Consider the following 25,104-nt stretch of genomic DNA (forward strand, 5'->3'; position numbering starts at 1 on the left):
TTTTATTAGGGCTATTAGTACACTTCTATACTGATTTCCAGTGTTAGTTAGGCTATTTATGGGGTACAGGCTGATTCCCCAAAATTGTGCTGTACTTTTCGCTAGTTTCGCCATGCGCAATTATCACACATATGCATTTTTGTGTGTTTTGCAATTGGATAGGGTGAAAAGTGGGAGCGCGCATTGAAAAAGTACGTGAAGATCGCATCAAAACTGGCATAAGTGGCATTAAGTTCGCCATGCGAACGCTAACTGCTAAACGCGACTTTTAGCATCTGATTGAATACGGCCCATAAGGTAGCTAATGGCTGAATGAACAGTCAGCAGATATCCGGAACCACAAAGAGGCTACGCAGACCCAGCCGCCATCTGTACAGTAAGATGGTTCTGAGGGATAAATTGCAGATTCTCACTGATCGTCTGTATAATGTTAGGTGCAGAGCACTTTATCAAACGTGCTGCCCTCCATGACCTATATACCATTAAACCGGACTGTAAGAAGTGATAATAGGCCTTTACATAGATTGCAAGTTCCATTCACATGAGGGGTACAGGGGGCAAATGGCGAGTTTTTATGGATCTCTGCAGAAGTTCGTCCTATTCTGAGCCGGACGCAACTTGGCGTCTATCTTTCCTTAAAATAGGCCATTTTGGGGGAGGAACCAGGGCGGTGACAATGCGATTTTGCACGTAACCACCCTGACTTATGGGAGTGCCGTGGGTATGTATCAAAAGCTCTGTCTGACTCAGAGGCGTACGGGAAAGAGACGACTATTTCTGACGTATATATCTCCTGCACATACTGTATCATGGGGCTGGTTTACGTGCAGATACTAATGATGATGGTTACGGCGGCCGGAGTAAAATCAATGGGCTGTGCGGCTTTTCGCTTGCACGCGCACGGTCCCCTGCATTAGTTGATCAGATTAGTATAAAGGAAGTTAATCAGATACTCATATTAATATAAGACAGTAAATCAGGTTTCTGTGGGTGCTCGCAGCTACAACCACTGCGCCTGCGATTCAGAATCAGCCCCCTAGAGAGTAGACATTAAATGTAATGTTCTTGATTTCACAGGTATGCCGTCTCCTTCTGTCTCCTGCTGCACCCAACTGGCGAAGCGCATCCCAAAGAGCCTGCTGCCGCAGGTGACCAAGGTCCGCTTCCAGAGGAAAGATGGAATATGCAGCCTGCAGGCTATTGTGTAAGTGTGCGGGGAGCAGGGCACAGATTAGTGGGTTCAGAGTCAATGTATTTTCTGAGTTTCAAGCACAGGTCTTAAATTACCCCTACAACATAAAGTGGGTACATACTGTAGCACAGAGTTACTAGGAATAATCACAAACGTACTTGGAAAAGTACTGTATCAGATTGTTGTATACACCAGATGCCCGGTCAGCAAATCCATTGAAGGGAACTGCAATCAGACACTTTTAGCAATCTTTTGACAAAAAAATGTTGATAACAGAGAACAATAGTTTAAGCTTAACTGTCTGTTAATTTAATTAGAAGGTCAAACCTCTCAGGAACTATCAAGGTATAGAGCTTAGCATACAGTATGTTTCTCCACTTCATGTATCCCTGTGTTCATGCCAATCCCCTGTATATGGAAATGCGCAGGTAAAAGAGGAATTTAGTCACATTTGTGGGTTTGTGGATTCATCTGAATTAATAAACTGTTTCTTCAAAATACAACCTATGATTTTAGACAGCACTCTTTTACCAAAAATCCTCTTGTGTAGTAATTAATATTAATAATAATAATAATACTAATAATAATATTACTACTACAACTACTAATAATACTAATATTACTACTACTACTACTACTACTACTACTACTACTAATAATAATAATAATAATAATAATACTATTACTAATAATAATAATAATAATAATGATGATGATGATAATACTAATAATAATATAAATTATACTACTACTAATAATAATAATAAAATTACTACTACTACTAATAATAATGATGATGATAATAATAATACTAATAATATAAATTATAATACTAATAATAATAATTATTATTATTATTATAATAAATGATAATGATATTACTAATAATAATAATAATTATTATTATTATTATTATTATTATTATTATAATAAATGATGATAATAATATTATTAATAATAATGATGATGACGATGATGATGATGATGATGATAATTATAATAATAATATAAATTATAATACTAATACTACTAATAATAATTAGAATAAATTATAATAATAATGATGATGATGATGATGATACTAATAATAATATAAATAATAAATGATAATAAAACTAATAATGATACTAATATTAATACTACTACTTTTACTAATAATATTAATAATGATGATGATAATAATAAACACTAATAATTATATAAATAATAATAATAATAAATGATAATTATCAGTGGCGGATTTTACCTAGGGGCTGCGAGGCTGCAGCAGCCCAAGAAAAATCCTCCACTTCAGCGAGCAAGTGCAGTCCGTGACTGCACTGACTACACTGCAACTGGAGGTGGCTTCCTATTGGAAGTGCCACCTACCAGTCACACACAGGACAGGCAGCCCCAGGGGGAGGTGTCTCCTCCCCCTGGGAAATCCAGTCTGGGCTGCCATAAGCAGAGAGCGGCTTTCATTGGAAACCGCTGTGCTGCCTTCCGGACAGCCCTACAGGGCTACTCGGGCTGTTACCAATGCAGCCTCGGGAATCTGGTCTAGTGTTATGCGCAAGTCCTGGTGCTTGACATTGATTGAGCGGGCACCGGGACCAGAAGCAGCGGCAGCCCCCCTCAGGTAAGAGGGCAGGAGCCGTTGCTGATAATACTAATAGCACTACTACTATTACTACTACTACTTCTAATAATAATAATACTAATAATGATACTAATAATAATACATGCCAAAGCAGAACTAGTAAGGATAAAACCACAGACCCTGAACGTGACGGCTATGACTAACATTTACGCAATCACACTCCTGGGATGCAGCCGCTGTTTGGGTACTTCAAGCAATTATAGCAGAAATCCTTCAGCTATCGTGAGGCAAATGAGACGGTGTAAAGGTTAGCATTACTGCCTCACAGCACTGAGGTCGTGGGTTCGATTCCCACTACGGCCCTAACTGTGCGGAGTTTCCTCCAGGTGCTCCGGTTTCCTTCCACACTCCAAATATATACTGTCAGGCTAATTGGCTCCCAACAAAAATGAACCCTAGTGTGTATGTGTGTATGTGTGTGAGCGTGTGGTAGGGAATATAGAGTGTAAGCTCCACTGGGGCAGGGACTGATGTGAGTGGTAAAATATTCTCTGTAAAGCGCTGCGGAATATGTGTGCGCTATACACATAACTGGTAATAAATAAATGGCCATGCTGAAATGTGCCGGCGTTCCCATTAGTGGTGGTACAATCTCTCCACAGTAGCAGCACCTGAAAATCAGAAGGATATAATGTCCTCACTGCTGATAGTGGGCCTGATTTAGAGATGTACATTATGCTAAAGTTTTCACAGATGAGTAATTATCGTCCATCTGTGCATGTGTCTGACTGGCACTGAGCATGTGTCTGACTGGCACTGAGCATGTGTCTGACTGGCACTGAGCGCACTGAGCATGCGTCTGACTGGCACTGAGCATGCGTCTGACTGGCTCTAAGCATGCGTCTGACTGGCACTGAGCATGCATCTGACTGGCACTGAGCATGTGTCTGACTGGCACTGAGCGCACTGAGCATGCGTCTGACTGGCACTGAGCATGCGTCTGACTGGCACTGAGCATGTGTCTGACTGGCACTGAGCATGTGTCTGACTGGCACTGAGCGCACTGAGCATGCGTCTGACTGGCACTGAGCATGCGTCTGACTGGCTCTAAGCATGCGTCTGACTGGCACTGAGCATGCGTCTGACTGGCACTGAGCATGTGTCTGACTGGCACTGAGCACACTGAGCATGCTTCTGACTGGCACTGAGCATGCGTCTGACTGGCACTGAGCATGTGTCTGACTGGCACTGAGCATGTGTCTGACTGGCACTGAGCATGTGTCTGACTGGCACTGAGCGCACTGAGCATGCGTCTGACTGGCACTGAGCATGCGTCTGACTGGCTCTAAGCATGCGTCTGACTGGCACTGAGCATGCGTCTGACTGGCACTGAGCATGTGTCTGACTGGCACTGAGCGCACTGAGCATGCGTCTGACTGGCTCTAAGCGTGTGTCTGACTGGCACTGAGCATGCGTCTGAATGGCACTGAGCATACGTCTGACTGGCACTGAGCATGCGTCTGACTAGCACTGTGGTATAGGTACCATTATACAGGTAATGTGGTATAGGTGCCATTGCATATAGTTAATGTGGTATAGGTGCCATTGTATATAGGTAATGTGGTATAGGTGCCATTGTATATAGGTAATGTGGTATAAGTGTTGTGGACAGACTACATTCAGACTGTACCATTTCTACAGGAATTATAACAACTGAGAGAGCACACACTGTCCCTGGGGTGTATTAAGAGAGAAGGGGGCCCGTGTTCACTCTCCGTCCAGGACCCCTCCTCTCTCTCTGGCGGCCCCCCTCCACAAGTAGGTGCGCATGCGTGGCCACATGCCAAGGGGAATGGCCAAGGGGAATGGCCATTGGAAATGGATGTGTGGCAACATGACACCACTGTTTCTCGTCACTCTGGGAACATTCCTTTCCATTCCATATGCACCTTAATGCCCCAAGTAGTAGTGCCCCTCTTGCAATGACCACTGTAATAGTGCCCCTTATGCAATGTCCCCAGTAGCAGTGCCCCCTGTAGAAGTACCCCAATACAGTGACCCTTATACAGTGCCCCCAGTAGAGCACTCTTATACAGTGCCCCCAGTAGTACCACTTATAGAGTGCCCCCAGTAGTACCACTTATAGAGTGCCACTAGTACAGGTCCCCCTATGCAGTGCCCCCAGTAGTGGTCCCCCATATGCCGTGCCCCAGTAGTGGTCCCCCCCATGCAGTGCCCCTTATATAGTGCCCCCAGTAGTAGTCCTCCCTATACAGTGCCCACAGTAGTGCCCTTATATAGTGCCCCCAGTCCCCCTATGCAGTGCCCCCAGTAGTGCCCCTTATATAGTGACCCCAGTAGTAGTCCCCCATATGCAGTCCCCCTATTCAGTGCCCCCAGTAGTAGCCCCTCCCAATACAGTGCCACCAGTAGTGCCCCTTATATAGTGCCCACAGTAGTGCCCCTTATATAGTGCCCCCCCCTATGCAGTGCCCCTTAAATAATGCCCCCAGTAGTAGTCCCCTCTATGCAGTGCCCCCAGTAGCGGTCCCCCCATATGCAGTGGCCCCAGTAGTGCCCCTTATATAGTGCTCCCAGTAGTAGTCCACCCTTATGCAGTGCCCCCAGTAGTGCCCCCCCGATGCAGTGCCCCCAGTAGTAGCTCCCCCCAAGCAGTGCCAAAGACGAACACATAAAAATTAAAAAACACAAACACTTACCTGAATCCCGGCTGCTGCTCCTGAGCCCGCCGCCTTAGTCTTCTGCTCCTCCGTCCTCCCGGGCTGAGTGCTATGACGCTGGCTGTTAATTATGCACGCCTCTGCAACAGCGTTGAAACACTCAGGCACGCCTGCGTGCGCACCTCCTCTCCCCCATTATTAGTGTCCTGCCCCTGTTACCACCCACAAATGGCCTCTCCTGTCACTCATTACACTGGGCTGTCTTTGCTGGGGGAGCGAGCGGATTCCAATCGCTCTGAGTAGTATGCATGCGCGGTCGCTTACCATCGGCTGCGAACGAGAGAGCAGCTCTAAATGAGCTCCTAAGGCCCGTATTCAATTTGGAGCGAAAAGTCAGTTTCGGCGAAAAAGTAACGCAGGTGACGTAATTTCGCCAGACGGAAACTTATCCCCGTATTCAATTTCAAATACTTTACGCCATGCAGAAAGTTCAATGCAATGGACCCGGCAAAAAAGTTTCGCCTATGAATTGCAGGCAGAAAAAAGTGCAGAATTGGGGTTTTGGGGTGCAACACTGCAAGAACCCCCGTGCAGGCTTAAGACAGTCCCCCAAAGGTAAACTGTGTCAAAAAAAAAAAAAACACTTTAGAACACCGCAAAAAAGTACTTTCATTTTGGGGGCGAAAAAGTTGAAAGTTGGGGGACAAACTTAAAAACTAGCGAAATAGACTCAGGGGGGTCCCCCAAGTATGGGGCAGGTGTTTTTTTTACTTTGCTGGTGCTTGCAGCAGGTGGATTTTTCACATTTTTTTAAACTTTACTATAGCAACTTTGCTGGAACTAGTTATTTTCACGAAAAAAAACCTGCTAAACGCTATTCTTCACCCCTTATGCAAATACGTCAAACAGCAACTATTGAGATCATTTAAATACCCCAAATACCTTCAGCAGGCCAATTCGGGGGTATCCATACTGATCCCCATGTCAGTGCATCTTTTGGGGGGTGTCAGGCTGATTACCCCATTATGGAGAGCACTTACCGCCTGTTCAAGTTTCGCCGGGTGCCGTTTTCGCGTACTATCAAATTGAATACGGGGAATAGTGGGGACGCGCGCGAAAAGTTTCCATACCCAAAACACGTGATATAGGCGAAAAGTCCGGCAGGCGAAAAAGTATTGTGGGTACAAATCTAATTGAATATGGGCTAATGGGTTATTTCACACACGTCGGATTTGTCTGTCCGGCAAAAAAAGGAAGTTTTTTTCCAATGTTTAATTTCAGTGGAAGTTACAAATACATCACGGGCTTTCACACTGTACAAACACGGCACGAGCGCGGCATGGTTGCCGTGTTACAGGGGCGGATCTAGACTTGTGCTGTAGGGGGGGTGGTGTGTGTGAATATATATATATATATATATATATATATGTATAATGTATATACACACACACATATAAATACACACACACATATATATATATATACATACACACATACATGTATATATATATATATATATAATTATATATATATACACACAAACACATATATACAGTATATATATATATATTAGGGGTGAGCGGGTTCGGATTTCTGAAATCCGAACCCCCCCGAACCCCCCCGATCCGAGTCTGATCCGAGTCAGGCTCGACTTTTCCCGCCTGACTCGGATCTGAAATCGAGGCAAAACGTCATCATCCCGTCTTCCGAGTCTCGCGGGTTTTGGATCCTATATAAGGTACCCGCGTCGGCGCCATTTTCTCACTCGGCTGTGGACAGTGAAGAGGGAGGGTGGGAGTTACGGCTGTGTAGTGTAGTGTAGTGTAGTGCTGCTGTTGTCCACTACTTCAAAGTCCATAGGGGCTGGCTGTGTTGTGCTGTGCTGCTGTTGTTAATAGGGTCTGTGTCCACTACTTCAAAGTCCATAGGGGCTGGCTGGACTGTGTTGTGCAGTCAGTTCTCCATAGGGGCTGTGTCCACTCCAAAGTCCTGTGCAGTGTCCCAGTCCTAAAGGAGTGCTGTAGTGTTGTCCAGGGGGTGCTCTGTCCATCAGGGGTGCTCCCCCCAAGTGCTAAAAAAATAATATATTTTCTGTGTTTGTGAATTGTGTGCGCAGTAGCCGCACGTGCATCAACAAAGTAGTGCCAAGCGTGCGCCTGTGTCATAAGTAAAGGGCCGGCTGGCTTGACCGTTAAAGGGTGCTGTAACCCCCGAAAGTACACTCCAGTCCAAACCAAAAAAAAATTATTTTCTGTGTTTGTGAATTGTGTGCGCAGTAGCCGCACGTGCATCAACAAAGTAGTGCCAAGCGTGCGCCTGTGTCATAAGTAAAGGGCCGGCTGGCTTGACCGTTAAGGGTGCTGTAACCCCCGAAAGTACACTCCAGTCCAAACCAAAAAAAAAATTATTTTCTGTGTTTGTGAATTGTGTGCGCAGTAGCCGCACGTGCATCAACAAAGTAGTGCCAAGCGTGCGCCTGTGTCATAAGTAAAGGGCCGGCTGGCTTGACCGTTAAGGGTGCTGTAACCCCCGAAAGTACACTCCAGTCCAAACAAACAAAAAAATTATTTTCTGTGTTTGTGAATTGTGTGCGCAGTAGCCGCACGTGCATCAACAAAGTAGTGCCAAGCGTGCGCCTGTGTCATAAGTAAAGGGCCGGCTGGCTTGACCGTTAAGGGTGCTGTAACCCCCGAAAGTACACTCCAGTCCAAACCAAAAAAAAAATTATTTTCTGTGTTTGTGAATTGTGTGCGCAGTAGCCGCACGTGCATCAACAAAGTAGTGCCAAGCGTGCGCCTGTGTCATAAGTAAAGGGCCGGCTGGCTTGACCGTTAAAGGGTGCTGTAACCCCCAAAGTACACTCCAGTCCAAACCAAAAAAAAAATTATTTTCTGTGTTTGTGAATTGTGTGCGCAGTAGCCGCACGTGCATCAACAAAGTAGTGCCAAGCGTGCGCCTGTGTCATAAGTAAAGGGCCGGCTGGCTTGACCGTTAAGGGTGCTGTAACCCCCGAAAGTACACTCCAGTCCAAACCAAAAAAAAAATTATTTTCTGTGTTTGTGAATTGTGTGCGCAGTAGCCGCACGTGCATCAACAAAGTAGTGCCAAGCGTGCGCCTGTGTCATAAGTAAAGGGCCGGCTGGCTTGACCGTTAAGGGTGCTGTAACCCCCGAAAGTACACTCCAGTCCAAACCAAAAAAAAAATTATTTTCTGTGTTTGTGAATTGTGTGCGCAGTAGCCGCACGTGCATCAACAAAGTAGTGCCAAGCGTGCGCCTGTGTCATAAGTAAAGGGCCGGCTGGCTTGACCATTAAAGGGTGCTGTAACCCCCAAAGTACACTCCAGTCCAAACCAAAAAAAAAATTATTTTCTGTGTTTGTGAATTGTGTGCGCAGTAGCCGCACGTGCATCAACAAAGTAGTGCCAAGCGTGCGCCTGTGTCATAAGTAAAGGGCCGGCTGGCTTGACCGTTAAGGGTGCTGTAACCCCCGAAAGTACACTCCAGTCCAAACCAAAAAAAAAATTATTTTCTGTGTTTGTGAATTGTGTGCGCAGTAGCCGCACGTGCATCAACAAAGTAGTGCCAAGCGTGCGCCTGTGTCATAAGTAAAGGGCCGGCTGGCTTGACCGTTAAGGGTGCTGTAACCCCCAAAAGTACACTCCAGTCCAAACCAAAAAAAAAATTATTTTCTGTGTTTGTGAATTGTGTGCGCAGTAGCCGCACGTGCATCAACAAAGTAGTGCCAAGCGTGCGCCTGTGTCATAAGTAAAGGGCCGGCTGGCTTGACCGTTAAAGGGTGCTGTAACCCCCGAAAGTACACTCCAGTCCAAACCAAAAAAAAAATTATTTTCTGTGTTTGTGAATTGTGTGCGCAGTAGCCGCACGTGCATCAACAAAGTAGTGCCAAGAGTGCGCCTGTGTCATAAGTAAAGGGCCGGCTGGCTTGACCGTTAAAGGGTGCTGTAACCCCCAAAGTACACTCCAGTCCAAACCAAAAAAAAAATTATTTTCTGTGTTTGTGAATTGTGTGCGCAGTAGCCGCACGTGCATCAACAAAGTAGTGCCAAGCGTGCGCCTGTGTCATAAGTAAAGGGCCGGCTGGCTTGACCGTTAAGGGTGCTGTAACCCCCGAAAGTACACTCCAGTCCAAACCAAAAAAAAAATTATTTTCTGTGTTTGTGAATTGTGTGCGCAGTAGCCGCACGTGCATCAACAAAGTAGTGCCAAGCGTGCGCCTGTGTCATAAGTAAAGGGCCGGCTGGCTTGACCGTTAAAGGGTGCTGTAACCCCCGAAAGTACACTCCAGTCCAAACCAAAAAAAAAATTATTTTCTGTGTTTGTGAATTGTGTGCGCAGTAGCCGCACGTGCATCAACAAAGTAGTGCCAAGAGTGCGCCTGTGTCATAAGTAAAGGGCCGGCTGGCTTGACCGTTAAAGGGTGCTGTAACCCCCAAAGTACACTCCAGTCCAAACCAAAAAAAAAATTATTTTCTGTGTTTGTGAATTGTGTGCGCAGTAGCCGCACGTGCATCAACAAAGTAGTGCCAAGCGTGCGCCTGTGTCATAAGTAAAGGGCCGGCTGGCTTGACCGTTAAAGGGTGCTGTAACCCCCGAAAGTACACTCCAGTCCAAACCAAAAAAAAAAATATTTTCTGTGTTTGTGAATTGTGTGCGCAGTAGCCGCACGTGCATCAACAAAGTAGTGCCAAGAGTGCGCCTGTGTCATAAGTAAAGGGCCGGCTGGCTTGACCGTTAAAGGGTGCTGTAACCCCCAAAGTACACTCCAGTCCAAACCAAAAAAAAAATTATTTTCTGTGTTTGTGAATTGTGTGCGCAGTAGCCGCAAGTGCATCAACAAAGTAGTGCCAAGCGTGCGCCTGTGTCATAAGTAAAGGGCCGGCTGGCTTGACCGTTAAAGGGTGCTGTAACCCCCGAAAGTACACTCCAGTCCAAACCAAAAAAAAAATTATTTTCTGTGTTTGTGAATTGTGTGCGCAGTAGCCGCACGTGCATCAACAAAGTAGTGCCAAGAGTGCGCCTGTGTCATAAGTAAAGGGCCGGCTGGCTTGACCGTTAAAGGGTGCTGTAACCCCCAAAGTACACTCCAGTCCAAACCAAAAAAAAAATTATTTTCTGTGTTTGTGAATTGTGTGCGCAGTAGCCGCACGTGCATCAACAAAGTAGTGCCAAGCGTGCGCCTGTGTCATAAGTAAAGGGCCGGCTGGCTTGACCGTTAAAGGGTGCTGTAACCCCTGAAAGTACACTCCAGTCCAAACCAAAAAAAAAATTATTTTCTGTGTTTAGCCGCACGTATATATCAAATCGATATAACATAAATGGAGGACCAAACTTTCTCCGATAAAAATAAAATAGAGAAAGATCAAGAACCACTTCCTCCTAGTGCTGAAGCTGCTGCCACTAGTCATGACATAGACGATAACATGCCATCAACGTCGTCTGCCAAGGCCGATGCCCAATGTCATAGTAGAGGGCACATACAATCCCAAATGGCAAAGTTCAGGAAAATGACCTTGAAAAAGACATTTAAATCAGCTGAAGAGAAACGTAAACTTGCCAATATGCCATTTACGACACGGAGTGGCAAGGAACGGTTAAGGTCGATCCCTAGTATGTTCATGACTAGTGGTTCAGCTTCACATGACGATGGAAGCCCTCCTCCCACTAAAAAAATCAAAAGAGTTAAGCTGGCAAAAGCACAGCGAAGAACTGTGCTTTCTAAGAAGATATCACAAATCCCCAAGGAGAGTCCAAGTGTGGTGGTGGTTGCGATGCCTGACCTTCCCAGCACTGGACGGGAAGAGGTGGCTCTTTCCACCATTTGCACGCCCCCTGCAAGTGCTGAAAGGAGCACCCACAGTCCACTTGCTGATATGCAAATTGAAGATGTCACTGTTGAAGTACAACAGGATGAGGATACTGGTGTAGCTGGCGCTGAGGAGGAAGTTGGCGAGGAGGATTCTGATGGTGATGTGGTTTGTTTAAATCAGGCTCCGGGGGAGACAGTTGTTGTCCGTGGGATGAAAAAGCCCATCACGGTCATGCCTGGGCAGAAGACCAAACATTCCACCTCTTTGGTCTGGCAATATTTCTATCCAAATCCGGACAACAACTGTCTTGCCATATGTACCATATGTAAAGGTGAAATAAGTAGGGGTAGGGACGTCAACCACCTAGGAACATCCTCCCTTATACGGCACCTGCAGCGCGTTCATAAAAAGTTACTGTCAAGTTCAGAAACTTTGGCTAAGACCGTAAGCAGTCCAGGGACACCTAAATCCCGTTGTCCTGTTGTATCCAAGCGCCTGCAAACCACACCGTCAACTCCCTCCTCGTCAATTTCTTCCTTAGTCAGGATCGGAAGTAGTCCTGCAGGCCATGTCACTGGCATGACTGACTCTCCTATCCGGGATTCCTCTGGAGGATCCTGCATTGCTACGCCTACTGCTGCCGCTGCTGCTGTTGCTGCTGCTGGGAGTCGTTCATCATCCCAGAGAGGAAGTAGGAACACCACTACTTTTACTAAACAATTGACCCTCCAACAGTCCTTAGCGAGGAGGATGAAGTACGACAGCAGTCATCCTGAAGCAAAACGTATAACTGAGGCCTTGACTGCTATGTTGGTGTTAGACGTGCGTCCGGTATCCGCCATTAGTGCAGTGGGATTTAGACAATTGATGGAGGTAGTGTGTCCCCGGTTCCAAATCCCGTCTAGATTCCACTTCACTAGGCAGGCGATACCGAGACTGTACAGAAACGTCAGAAAAAGTGTCCTCAGTGTCCTGAAAAATGCCGTTGTACACAATGTCCACTTAACCACGGACATGTGGACAAGTGGAACAGGGCAGACTAAGGACTATATGACTGTGACAGCCCACTGGGTAGATGTATCACCTTACGCAGCAACAGCAGCAGCGTCACCAGTAGCAGCATCTCAGAAACGCCAGCTCGTTACAAGGCAGGCTACGCTGTGTATCACCGGTTTCAGTAAGAGGCACACCGCCGACAACCTCTTAGAGAAACTGAGGGAAATCATCGCCCAGTGGCTTACCCCACTTAGACTCTCCTGGGGATTTGTGATATCTGACAACGCCACCAATATTGTGCGGGCATTACATCTGGGCAAATTCCAGCACGTCCCATGTTTTGCTCACACAATAAACTTGGTGGTGCAGAATTTTCTGAAAAGCGACAGGGGCGTGCAGGAGACGCTTTGGGTGGCCCGAAAAATTTCTGGCCACTTTCGCCATTCAGCGACTGCGTGCCGAAGACTGGAGCGCCAGCAAACACTCTTGAACCTACCCCGCCATCACCTGAAGCAAGAGGTTGTGACGCGGTGGAACTCAACCCTCTATATGCTTCAGAGGATGGAGGAGCAGCAAAAGGCCATACAAGCCTATACATCCACCTATGACATAGGCAAAGGAGGGGGTATGCACCTGACTCAAGCACAGTGGAGAATGATTTCCGTGTTGTGCAAGGTTCTCCAGCCCTTCGAACTTGCCACACGTGAAGTCAGTTCAGACACAGCCAGCTTGAGTCAGGTCATTCCCCTCATCAGGCTTTTGCAGAAGCAGCTGGAGAAAGTGAAGGAGGAGCTAAGACGGAGCGATTCCGCTCGGCATGTGGGACTTGTGGATGAAGCCCTTCATTCGCTTTGCCAGGATTCCAGGGTGGTCAATCTGTTGAAATCAGACCACTACATTTTGGCCACCGTGCTTGATCCTAGGTTTAAAGCCTATGTGGTGTCTCTCTTTCCGGCCGACACAAGCCTGCAGAGGTGCAAAGACCTGCTGGTGAACACACTGTCAGCTGAAGCGGAACGTGACACGTCAACGGCTCCTTCTTCATTTTCTCCCGCAACTGGGGCTGCCAGGAAAAAACTTAGGTATCCTAAGCAACCCGCTGGCGGTGATGCAGGGCAGGCAGGACCAAGTTTGGACATCTGGTCCGGACTGAAGGACCTGGCAACAATTTCTGACATGTCTACTGTCACTGCATATGATACTGTCACCATTGACAGAATGGTGGAGGATTACATCGGTGACAGCATCCAAGTAGGCATGTCAGACAGTCCATACCTGTACTGGCAGGAAAAAGAGGCAATTTGGAGGCCCCTGTACAAGCTGGCTCTATTTTACCTGAGTTGCCCCCCCTCCAGTGTGTATTCCGAAAGAGTGTTTAGTGCAGCCGGGAACCTTGTCAGCGAAAGGCGTAGGAGGTTGCTTCCACAGAATGTGGAGAAGATGATGTTCATCAAAATGAATTATCAGCTCTTCCAGGGAGACCAGCCTCCAGAAGGTACAGAGGGACCTGTGGTGGTGGATTCAAGTGGGGACGAGTTAATACTTTGTGAGGATGAGGATGTACACACTGAAGAGGGTGAGGAATCGGTGGATGAGGAGGATGAGGATGACATCTTGCCTCCGTAGAGCCAGTTTGTGCAGGGACACATTAATTGCCAGCTTGTTTTGTGGGGGCCCAAACGAACCAATCATTTCAGCCACAGTTGTGTGGCAGACCCTGGCGCTGAAATGATTGATTTGTTAAAGTGTGCATGTCCTGTTTATACAACATAAGGGTGGGTGGGAGGGCCCAAGGACAATTCCATCTTGCACTTCTTTTTTTTCTTTGCATTATGTACAGTTTGGGGCCTAGTTTTTCTAACTGCCATCCTGTCTGCCACTGCAGTGTCACTCCTAGATGGGTCACGTGTTTGTGCCGCCCACTCGTGTCGCTTAGCATAGTCATCCAGCTACCTCGGTGCAACCTTTTGGACATGAAAACACTATTGTGAGGTGTGAGGTGTTCAGAATAGACTGGAAATGAGTGGAAATTAAGGTTATTGAGGTTAATAATAGCATAGGAGCAGAGAAACCAACAAATTCTGTGATTTTAGCTGTTTTTATGCTTTTTTTAAAAAAAATACAGATCCAAAACACAAAACCCAGAACCCAAAACACGGAAGGGTGGTTTTGGCAAAACCAATCCAGATCCAAAACTCGAAGAAAGATCCAGATCCAAAACCAAAACACAAAACACGAAAAGTGGCCGGTGCACACCCCTAATATATATACACATATATATATATATATATATATACACATACACAGTATATACACATACAGTATATATATATTAATATATATATATATATATATATATATACTGTATACACACACACATATACATATACATATATATATTAGGGGTGTGCACCGGCCACTTTTCGTGTTTTGTGTTTTGGTTTTGGATCTGGATCTTTCTTCGTGTTTTGGATCTGGATTGGTTTTGCCAAAACCACCCTTCCGTGTTTTGGGTTCTGGGTTTTGTGTTTTGGATCTGTATTTTTTTTTTAAAAAGCATAAAAACAGCTAAAATCACAGAATTTGTAGGTTTTTCTGCTCCTATGCTATTATTAACCTCAATAACCTTAATTTCCACTCATTTCCAGTCTATTCTGAACACCTCACACCTCACAATAGTGTTTTTATGTCCAAAACGTTGCACCGAGGTAGCTGGATGACTATGCTAAGCGACACGAGTGGGCGGCACAAACACGTGACCCATCTAGGCGTGAAACTGCAGTGGCAGACAGGATGGCAGTTTGAAAAACTAGGCCCCAAACTGTACATAATGCAAAGAAAAAAAAGAGGTGCAAGATGGAATTGTCCTTGGGCCCTCCCACCCACCCTTATGTTGTATAAACAGGACATGCACACTTTAACAAACCAATCATTTCAGCGCCAGGGTCTGCCACACAACTGTGGCTGAAATGATTGGTTCGTTTGGGCCCCCACAAAACAAGCTGGCAATTAATGTGTCCCTGCACAAACTGGCTCTATGGAGGCAAGATGTCATCCTCATCCTCCTCATCCACCGATTCCTCACCCTCTTCAGTGTGTACATCCTCATCCTCACAAAGTATTAACTCGTCCCCACTTGAATCCACCACCACAGGTCCCTCTGTACCTTCTGGAGGCTGGTCTCCCTGGAAGAGCTGATAATTCATTTTGATGAACATCATCTTCTCCACATTCTGTGGAAGCAACCTCCTACGCCTTTCGCTGACAAGGTTCCCGGCTGCACTAAACACTCTTTCGGAGTACACACTGGAGGGGGGGCAACTCAGGTAAAATAGAGCCAGTTTGTACAGGGGCCTCCAAATTGCCTCTTTTTCCTGCCAGTACAGGTATGGACTGTCTGCCATGCCTACTTGGATGCTGTCACCGATGTAATCCTCCACCATTCTGTCAATGGTGACAGTATCATATGCAGTGACAGTAGACATGTCAGAAATTGTTGCCAGGTCCTTCAGTCCGGACCAGATGTCCAAACTTGGTCCTGCCTGCCCTGCATCACCGCCAGCGGGTTGCTTAGGATACCTAAGTTTTTTCCTGGCAGCCCCAGTTGCAGGAGAAAATGAAGAAGGAGCCGTTGACGTGTCACGTTCCGCTTCAGCTGACAGTGTGTTCACCAGCAGGTCTTTGCACCTCTGCAGGCTTGTGTCGGCCGGAAAGAGAGACACCACATAGGCTTTAAACCTAGGATTGAGCACGGTGGCCAAAACGTAGTGGTCTGATTTCAACAGATTGACCACCCTGGAATCCTGGCAAAGCGAATGAAGGGCTTCATCCACAAGTCCCACATGCCGAGCGGAATCGCTCCGTCTTAGCTCCTCCTTCACTTTCTCCAGCTGCTTCTGCAAAAGCCTGATGAGGGGAATGACCTGACTCAAGCTGGCAGTGTCTGAACTGACTTCACGTGTGGCAAGTTCGAAGGGCTGGAGAACCTTGCACAACACGGAAATCATTCTCCACTGCGCTTGAGTCAGGTGCATACCCCCTCCTTTGCCTATGTCATAGGTGGATGTATAGGCTTGTATGGCCTTTTGCTGCTCCTCCATCCTCTGAAGCATATAGAGGGTTGAGTTCCACCGCGTCACAACCTCTTGCTTCAGGTGATGGCGGGGCAGGTTCAAGAGTGTTTGCTGGCGCTCCAGTCTTCGGCACGCAGTCGCTGAATGGCGAAAGTGGCCAGAAATTTTTCGGGCCACCCAAAGCGTCTCCTGCACGCCCCTGTCGCTTTTCAGAAAATTCTGCACCACCAAGTTTATTGTGTGAGCAAAACATGGGACGTGCTGGAATTTGCCCAGATGTAATGCCCGCACAATATTGGTGGCGTTGTCAGATATCACAAATCCCCAGGAGAGTCTATGTGGGGTAAGCCACTGGGCGATGATTTCCCTCAGTTTCTCTAAGAGGTTGTCGGCGGTGTGCCTCTTACTGAAACCGGTGATACACAGCGTAGCCTGCCTTGTAACGAGCTGGCATTTCTGAGATGCTGCTACTGGTGACGCTGCTGCTGTTGCTGCGTAAGGTGATACATCTACCCAGTGGGCTGTCACAGTCATATAGTCCTTAGTCTGCCCTGTTCCACTTGTCCACATGTCCGTGGTTAAGTGGACATTGTGTACAACGGCATTTTTCAGGACACTGAGGACACTTTTTCTGACGTTTCTGTACAGTCTCGGTATCGCCTGCCTAGTGAAGTGGAATCTAGACGGGATTTGGAACCGGGGACACACTACCTCCATCAATTGTCTAAATCCCACTGCACTAATGGTGGATACCGGACGCACGTCTAACACCAACATAGCAGTCAAGGCCTCAGTTATACGTTTTGCTTCAGGATGACTGCTGTCGTACTTCATCCTCCTCGCTAAGGACTGTTGGAGGGTCAATTGTTTAGTAAAAGTAGTGGTGTTCCTACTTCCTCTCTGGGATGATGAACGACTCCCAGCAGCAGCAACAGCAGCAGCGGCAGCAGTAGGCGTAGCAATGCAGGATCCTCCGGAGGAATCCCGGATAGGAGAGTCAGTCATGCCAGTGACATGGCCTGCAGGACTACTTCCGATCCTAACTAAGGAGGAAATTGACGAGGAGGGAGTTGACGGTGTGGTTTGCAGGCGCTTGGATACAACAGGACAACGGGATTTAGGTGTCCCTGGACTGCTTACGGTCTTAGCCAAAGTTTCTGAACTTGACAGTAACTTTTTATGAACGCGCTGCAGGTGCCGTATAAGGGAGGATGTTCCTAGGTGGTTGACGTCCCTACCCCTACTTATTTCACCTTTACATATGGTACATATGGCAAGACAGTTGTTGTCCGGATTTGGATAGAAATATTGCCAGACCAAAGAGGTGGAATGTTTGGTCTTCTGCCCAGGCATGACCGTGATGGGCTTATTCATCCCATGGACAACAACTGTCTCCCCCGGAGCCTGATTTAAACAAACCACATCACCATCAGAATCCTTCTCGCCAACTTCCTCCTCAGCGCCAGCTACACCAGTATCCTCATCCTGTTGTACTTCAACAGTGACATCTTCAATTTGCATATCAGCAAGTGGACTGTGGGTGCTCCTTTCAGCACTTGCAGGGGGCGTGCAAATGGTGGAAAGAGCCACCTCTTCCCGTCCAGTGCTGGGAAGGTCAGGCATCGCAACCACCACCACACTTGGACTCTCCTTGGGGATTTGTGATATCTTCTTAGAAAGCACAGTTCTTCGCTGTGCTTTTGCCAGCTTAACTCTTTTGATTTTTTTAGTGGGAGGAGGGCTTCCATCGTCATGTGAAGCTGAACCACTAGTCATGAACATACTAGGGATCGACCTTAGCCGTTCCTTGCCACTCCGTGTCGTAAATGGCATATTGGCAAGTTTACGTTTCTCTTCAGCTGATTTAAATGTCTTTTTCAAGGTCATTTTCCTGAACTTTGCCATTTGGGATTGTATGTGCCCTCTACTATGACATTGGGCATCGGCCTTGGCAGACGACGTTGATGGCATGTTACCGTCTATGTCATGACTAGTGGCATCAGCTTCAGCACTAGGAGGAAGTGGTTCTTGATCTTTCTCTATTTTATTTTTATCGGAGAAAGTTTGGTCCTCCATTTATGTTATATCGATTTGATATATACGTGCGGCTAAACACAGAAAATAATTTTTTTTGGGGTTTGGACTGGAGTGTACTTTGTGGGTTACAGCACCCTTTAACGGTCAAGCCAGCCGGCCCTTTACTTATGACACAGGCGCACGCTTGGCACTACTTTGTTGATGCACGTGCGGCTACTGCGCACACAATTCACAAACACAGAAAATAATTTTTTTTTGGTTTGGACTGGAGTGTACTTTCGGGGGTTACAGCACCCTTTAACGGTCAAGCCAGCCGGCCCTTTACTTATGACACAGGCGCACGCTTGGCACTACTTTGTTGATGCACGTGCGGCTACTGCGCACACAATTCACAAACACAGAAAATAATTTTTTTTTTGGTTTGGACTGGAGTGTACTTTCGGGGGTTACAGCACCCTTAACGGTCAAGCCAGCCGGCCCTTTACTTATGACACAGGCGCACGCTTGGCACTACTTTGTTGATGCACGTGCGGCTACTGCGCACACAATTCACAAACACAGAAAATAATTTTTTTTTGGTTTGGACTGGAGTGTACTTTCGGGGGTTACAGCACCCTTTAACGGTCAAGCCAGCCGGCCCTATACTTATGACACAGGCGCACGCTTGGCACTACTTTGTTGATGCACGTGCGGCTACTGCGCACACAATTCACAAACACAGAAAATAATTTTTTTTTTGGTTTGGACTGGAGTGTACTTTGGGGATTACAGCACCCTTTAACGGTCAAGCCAGCCGGCCCTTTACTTATGACACAGGCGCACGCTTGGCACTACTTTGTTGATGCACGTGCGGCTACTGCGCACACAATTCACAAACACAGAAAATAACTTTTTTTTTGGTTTGGACTGGAGTGTACTTTCGGGGGTTACAGCACCCTTAACGGTCAAGCCAGCCGGCCCTTTACTTATGACACAGGCGCACGCTTGGCACTACTTTGTTGATGCACGTGCGGCTACTGCGCACACAATTCACAAACACAGAAAATAATTTTTTTTTGGTTTGGACTGGAGTGTACTTTCGGGGGTTACAGCACCCTTTAACGGTCAAGCCAGCCGGCCCTTTACTTATGACACAGGCGCACGCTTGGCACTACTTTGTTGATGCACGTGCGGCTACTGCGCACACAATTCACAAACACAGAAAATAATTTTTTTTTTGGTTTGGACTGGAGTGTACTTTCGGGGGTTACAGCACCCTTAACGGTCAAGCCAGCCGGCCCTTTACTTATGACACAGGCGCACGCTTGGCACTACTTTGTTGATGCACGTGCGGCTACTGCGCACACAATTCACAAACACAGAAAATAATTTTTTTTTTGGTTAGGACTGGAGTGTACTTTGGGGGTTACAGCACCCTTTAACGGTCAAGCCAGCCGGCCCTTTACTTATGACACAGGCGCACGCTTGGCACTACTTTGTTGATGCACGTGCGGCTACTGCGCACACAATTCACAAACACAGAAAATAATTTTTTTTTTGGTTTGGACTGGAGTGTACTTTCGGGGGTTACAGCACCCTTAACGGTCAAGCCAGCCGGCCCTTTACTTATGACACAGGTGCACGCTTGGCACTACTTTGTTGATGCACGTGCGGCTACTGCGCACACAATTCACAAACACAGAAAATAATTTTTTTTTTGGTTTGGACTGGAGTGTACTTTCGGGGGTTACAGCACCCTTAACGGTCAAGCCAGCCGGCCCTTTACTTATGACACAGGCACACGCTTGGCACTACTTTGTTGATGCACGTGCGGCTACTGCGCACACAATTCACAAACACAGAAAATAATTTTTTTTTGGTTTGGACTGGAGTGTACTTTCGGGGGTTACAGCACCCTTAACGGTCAAGCCAGCCGGCCCTTTACTTATGACACAGGCGCACGCTTGGCACTACTTTGTTGATGCACGTGCGGCTACTGCGCACACAATTCACAAACACAGAAAATAATTTTTTTTTTGGTTTGGACTGGAGTGTACTTTCGGGGGTTACAGCACCCTTAACGGTCAAGCCAGCCGGCCCTTTACTTATGACACAGGTGCACGCTTGGCACTACTTTGTTGATGCACGTGCGGCTACTGCGCACACAATTCACAAACACAGAAAATATTTTTTTTTTTGGTTTGGACTGGAGTGTACTTTCGGGGGTTACAGCACCCTTAACGGTCAAGCCAGTCGGCCCTTTACTTATGACACAGGCGCACGCTTGGCACTACTTTGTTGATGCACGTGCGGCTACTGCGCACACAATTCACAGACACAGAAAAAAATTTTTTTTTTCGGTTTGGACTGGAGTGTACTTTCGGGGGTTACAGCACCCTTAACGGTCAAGCCAGCCGGCCCTTTACTTATGACACAGGCGCACGCTTGGCACTACTTTGTTGATGCACGTGCGGCTACTGCGCACACAATTCACAAACACAGAAAATAATTTTTTTTTGGTTTGGACTGGAGTGTACTTTCGGGGGTTACAGCACCCTTTAACGGTCAAGCCAGCCGGCCCTTTACTTATGACACAGGCGCACGCTTGGCACTACTTTGTTGATGCACGTGCGGCTACTGCGCACACAATTCACAAACACAGAAAATATATTATTTTTTTAGCACTTGGGGGGAGCAGCCCTGATGGACAGAGCACCCCCTGGACAACACTACAGCACTCCTTTAGGACTGGGACACTGCACAGGACTTTGGAGTGGACACAGCCCCTATGGAGAACTGACTGCACAACACAGTCCAGCCAGCCCCTATGGACTTTGAAGTAGTGGACACAGCCCCTATTAACAACAGCAGCACAGCACAACACAGCCAGCCCCTATGGACTTTGAAGTAGTGGACAACAGCAGCACTACACTACACTACACTACACTACACAGCCCTAACTCCCACCCTCCCTCTTCACTGTCCACAGCCGAGTGAGAAAATGGCGCCGACGCGGGTACCTTATATAGGATCCAAAACCCGCGAGACTCGGAAGGCGGGATGATGACGTTTTGCCTCGATTTCAGATCCGAGTCAGGCGGGAAAAGTCGAGCCTGACTCGGATCGGACTCGGATCGGGGGGGCTCGGGGGGGTTCGGATTTCAGAAATCCGAACCCGCTCACCCCTAATATATATATATATATATATCTATATACACATATACACACACATATAAATATATACATATATATATATACATTACATATATATATATATATATTAGGGGTGTGCACCGGCCACTTTTCGTGTTTTGTGTTTTGGTTTTGGATCTGGATCTTTCTTCGTGTTTTGGATCTGGATTGGTTTTGCCAAAACCACCCTTCCGTGTTTTGGGTTCTGGGTTTTGTGTTTTGGATCTGTATTTTTTTGAAAAAAAGCATAAAAACAGCTAAAATCACAGAATTTGTAGGTTTTTCTGCTCCTATGCTATTATTAACCTCAATAACCTTAATTTCCACTCATTTCCAGTCTATTCTGAACACCTCACACCTCACAATAGTGTTTTTATGTCCAAAAGGTTGCACCGAGGTAGCTGGATGACTATGCTAAGCGACACGAGTGGGCGGCACAAACACGTGACCCATCTAGGCGTGAAACTGCAGTGGCAGACAGGATGGCATTGAAAAACTAGGCCCCAAACTGTACATAATGCAAAGAAAAAAAAGAGGTGCAAGATGGAATTGTCCTTGGGCCCTCCCACCCACCCTTATGTTGTATAAACAGGACATGCACACTTTAACAAACCAATCATTTCAGCGCCAGGGTCTGCCACACAACTGTGGCTGAAATGATTGGTTCGTTTGGGCCCCCACAAAACAAGCTGGCAATTAATCTGTCCCTGCACATACTGGCTCTACGGAGGCAAGAAGTCGTCCTCATCCTCCTCATCCACAGATTCCTCACCCTCTTCAGTGTTATGTACATCCTCATCCTCACAGAGTATTAATTCGTCCCTGCTGGAACCACAGGTCCCTCTGTACGTTCTGGAGGCTGGTCTCCCTGGAAGAGTTGATAATTCATTTTATGAACATCATCTTCTCCACATTTTGTGGAAGCAACCTCCTACGCCTTTCGCTGACAAGGTTCCCGGCTGCACTAAACACTCTTTCGGAGTACACACTGGAGGGGGGGCAACTCAGGTAAAATAGAGCCAGTTTGTACAGGGACCTCCAAATTGCTTCTTTTTCCTGCCAGTACAGGTACGGACTGTCTGACATGCCTACTTGGATGCTGTCACCGATGTAATCCTTTAACAGACAGACGCACGCTTGTCGCTGCTGCTTTGAGGATTCAAGTGCGGCTACAGCCCACACAATTCACAAAGACAGAAAAAAAAAAAGAATATTTTTATTGTTTGTGGAGCACACTTTGAGGGTTACACCACCCTTTAACAGACAGACGCACGCTTGTCGCTGCTGCTTTGAGGATGCAAGTGCGGCTACAGCCCACACAATTCACAAAGACAGAAAAAAGAAGAAGAATATTTTAATTGTTTGTGTAGAACACTTTGAGGTGTCACCACCCTTTAACAGACAGACGCACGCTTGTCGCTGCTGCTTTAAGGATGCAGGTGCGGCTACAGCCCACACATTTCACAAAGACCGAAAAAAAAAAGAACAATATTTTAATTGTTTGTGTAGAACACTTTGAGGTGTCATCACCCTTTAACAGACAGACGCACGCTTGTCGCTGCTGCTTTAAGGATGCAGGTGCGGCTACAGCCCACACAATTCACATAGACAGAAAAAAAAAGAACAATATTTTATTTGTTTCTGTAGCACACTTTGAGGGTGTCACCACCCTTTAACAGACAGACGCACGCTTGTCGCTGCTTCTTTGAGGATGCAAGTGTGGCTACATCGCACACAAGTCACAAACACATTAAAAAAATAGTTTTTTATTTTTTGGAACACTTAGAGAGTTACACCACCCTTTAACAGACAGACGCACGCTTGTCGCTGCTGCTTTAAGGATGCAGGTGCGGCTACAGCCCACACATTTCACAAAGACCGAAAAAAAAAGAACAATATTTTAATTGTTTGTGTAGAACACTTTGAGCTTGTCACCACCCTTTAACAGACAGACGCACGCTTGTCGCTGCTGCTTTAAGGATGCAGGTGCGGCTACAGCCCACACATTTCACAAAGACCAAAAAAAAAAGAACAATATTTTAATTGTTTGTGTAGCACACTTTGAGGGTGTCACCACCCTTTAACAGACAGACGCACGCTTGTCGCTGCTGCTTTAACGATGCAGGTGCGGCTACAGCCCACACAATTCACATAGACAGAAAAAAAAAGAACAATATTTTAATTGTTTCTGTAGCACACTTTGAGGGTGTCACCACCCTTTAACAGACAGACGCACGCTTGTCGCTGCTGCTTTGAGGATGCAAGTGTGGCTACATCGCACACAAGTCACAAACACATTAAAAAAATAGTTTTTTATTTTTTGGAACACTTTGAGAGTTACACCACCCTTTAACAGACAGACGCACGCTTGTCGCTGCTGCTTTAAGGATGCAGGTGCGGCTACAGCCCACACATTTCACAAAGACCGAAAAAAAAAGAACAATATTTTAATTGTTTGTGTAGAACACTTTGAGGGTGTCACCACCCTTTAACAGACAGACGCACGCTTGTCGCTGCTGCTTTAAGGATGCAGGTGCGGCTACAGCCCACACATTTCACAAAGACCAAAAAAAAAAGAACAATATTTTAATTGTTTGTGTAGCACACTTTGAGGGTGTCACCACCCTTTAACAGACAGACGCACGCTTGTCGCTGCTGCTTTAAGGATGCAGGTGCGGCTACAGCCCACACAATTCACAAAGACAGAAAAAGAACAATATTTTAATTGTTTGTGTAGCACACTTTGAGGGTGTCACCACCCTTTAACAGACAGACGCACGCTTGTCGCTGCTGCTTTAAGGATGCAGGTGCGGCTACAGCCCACACAATTCACAAAGACAGAAAAAAGAACAATATTTTAATTGTTTGTGTAGCACACTTTGAGGGTGTCACCACCCTTTAACAGACAGACGCACGCTTGTCGCTGCTGCTTTAAGGATGCAGGTGTGGCTAGAGCCCACACATTTCACAAAGACCAAAAAAAAAAGAACAATATTTTAATTGTTTGTGTAGCACACTTTGAGGGTGTCACCACCCTTTAACAGACAGACGCACGCTTGTCGCTGCTGCTTTGAGGATGCAAGTGTGGCTACATCGCACACAAGTCACAAACACATTAAAAAATTAGTTTTTTATTTTTTGGAACACTTTGAGAGTTACACCACCCTTTAACAGACAGACGCACGCTTGTCGCTGCTGCTTTAAGGATGCAGGTGAGGCTACAGCCCACACATTTCACAAAGACCGAAAAAAAAAGAACAATATTTTAATTGTTTGTGTAGAACACTTTGAGGGTGTCACCACCCTTTAACAGACAGACGCACGCTTGTCGCTGCTGCTTTGAGGATGCAGGTGGAATCTAGACGGGATTTGGAACCGAGGACACACTACCTCCATCAATTGTCTAAATCCCACTGCACTAATGTCGGATACCGGACGCACGTCTAACACCAACATAGCAGTCAAGGCCTCAGTTATACGTTTTGCTTCAGGATGACTGCTGTCGTACTTCATCCTCATCGCTAGGGACTGTTGGAGGGTCAATT

The 25,104-nt window shown here is 46.5% G+C and overlaps 1 protein-coding gene across 1 annotated transcript in view; it reads left to right on the forward strand.

The window, feature by feature from the left end:
- CCL27 (C-C motif chemokine ligand 27) overlaps positions 1-25,104 on the forward strand; it is a 68,931-nt gene that overhangs the window by 4,999 nt on the left and 38,828 nt on the right. The window contains exon 2 of the mRNA XM_088458416.1: positions 1,078-1,204. Within this exon, the coding sequence (XP_088314542.1) occupies positions 1,078-1,204 (127 nt within the window). The remainder of the gene's footprint in view (positions 1-1,077; positions 1,205-25,104) is intronic.

Source organism: Taudactylus pleione, unplaced genomic scaffold (assembly GCF_031769625.1).
Source record: "Taudactylus pleione unplaced genomic scaffold, aTauple2 ptg000830l, whole genome shotgun sequence".
Classification (NCBI taxonomy): Eukaryota; Metazoa; Chordata; class Amphibia; order Anura; family Myobatrachidae; genus Taudactylus; species Taudactylus pleione.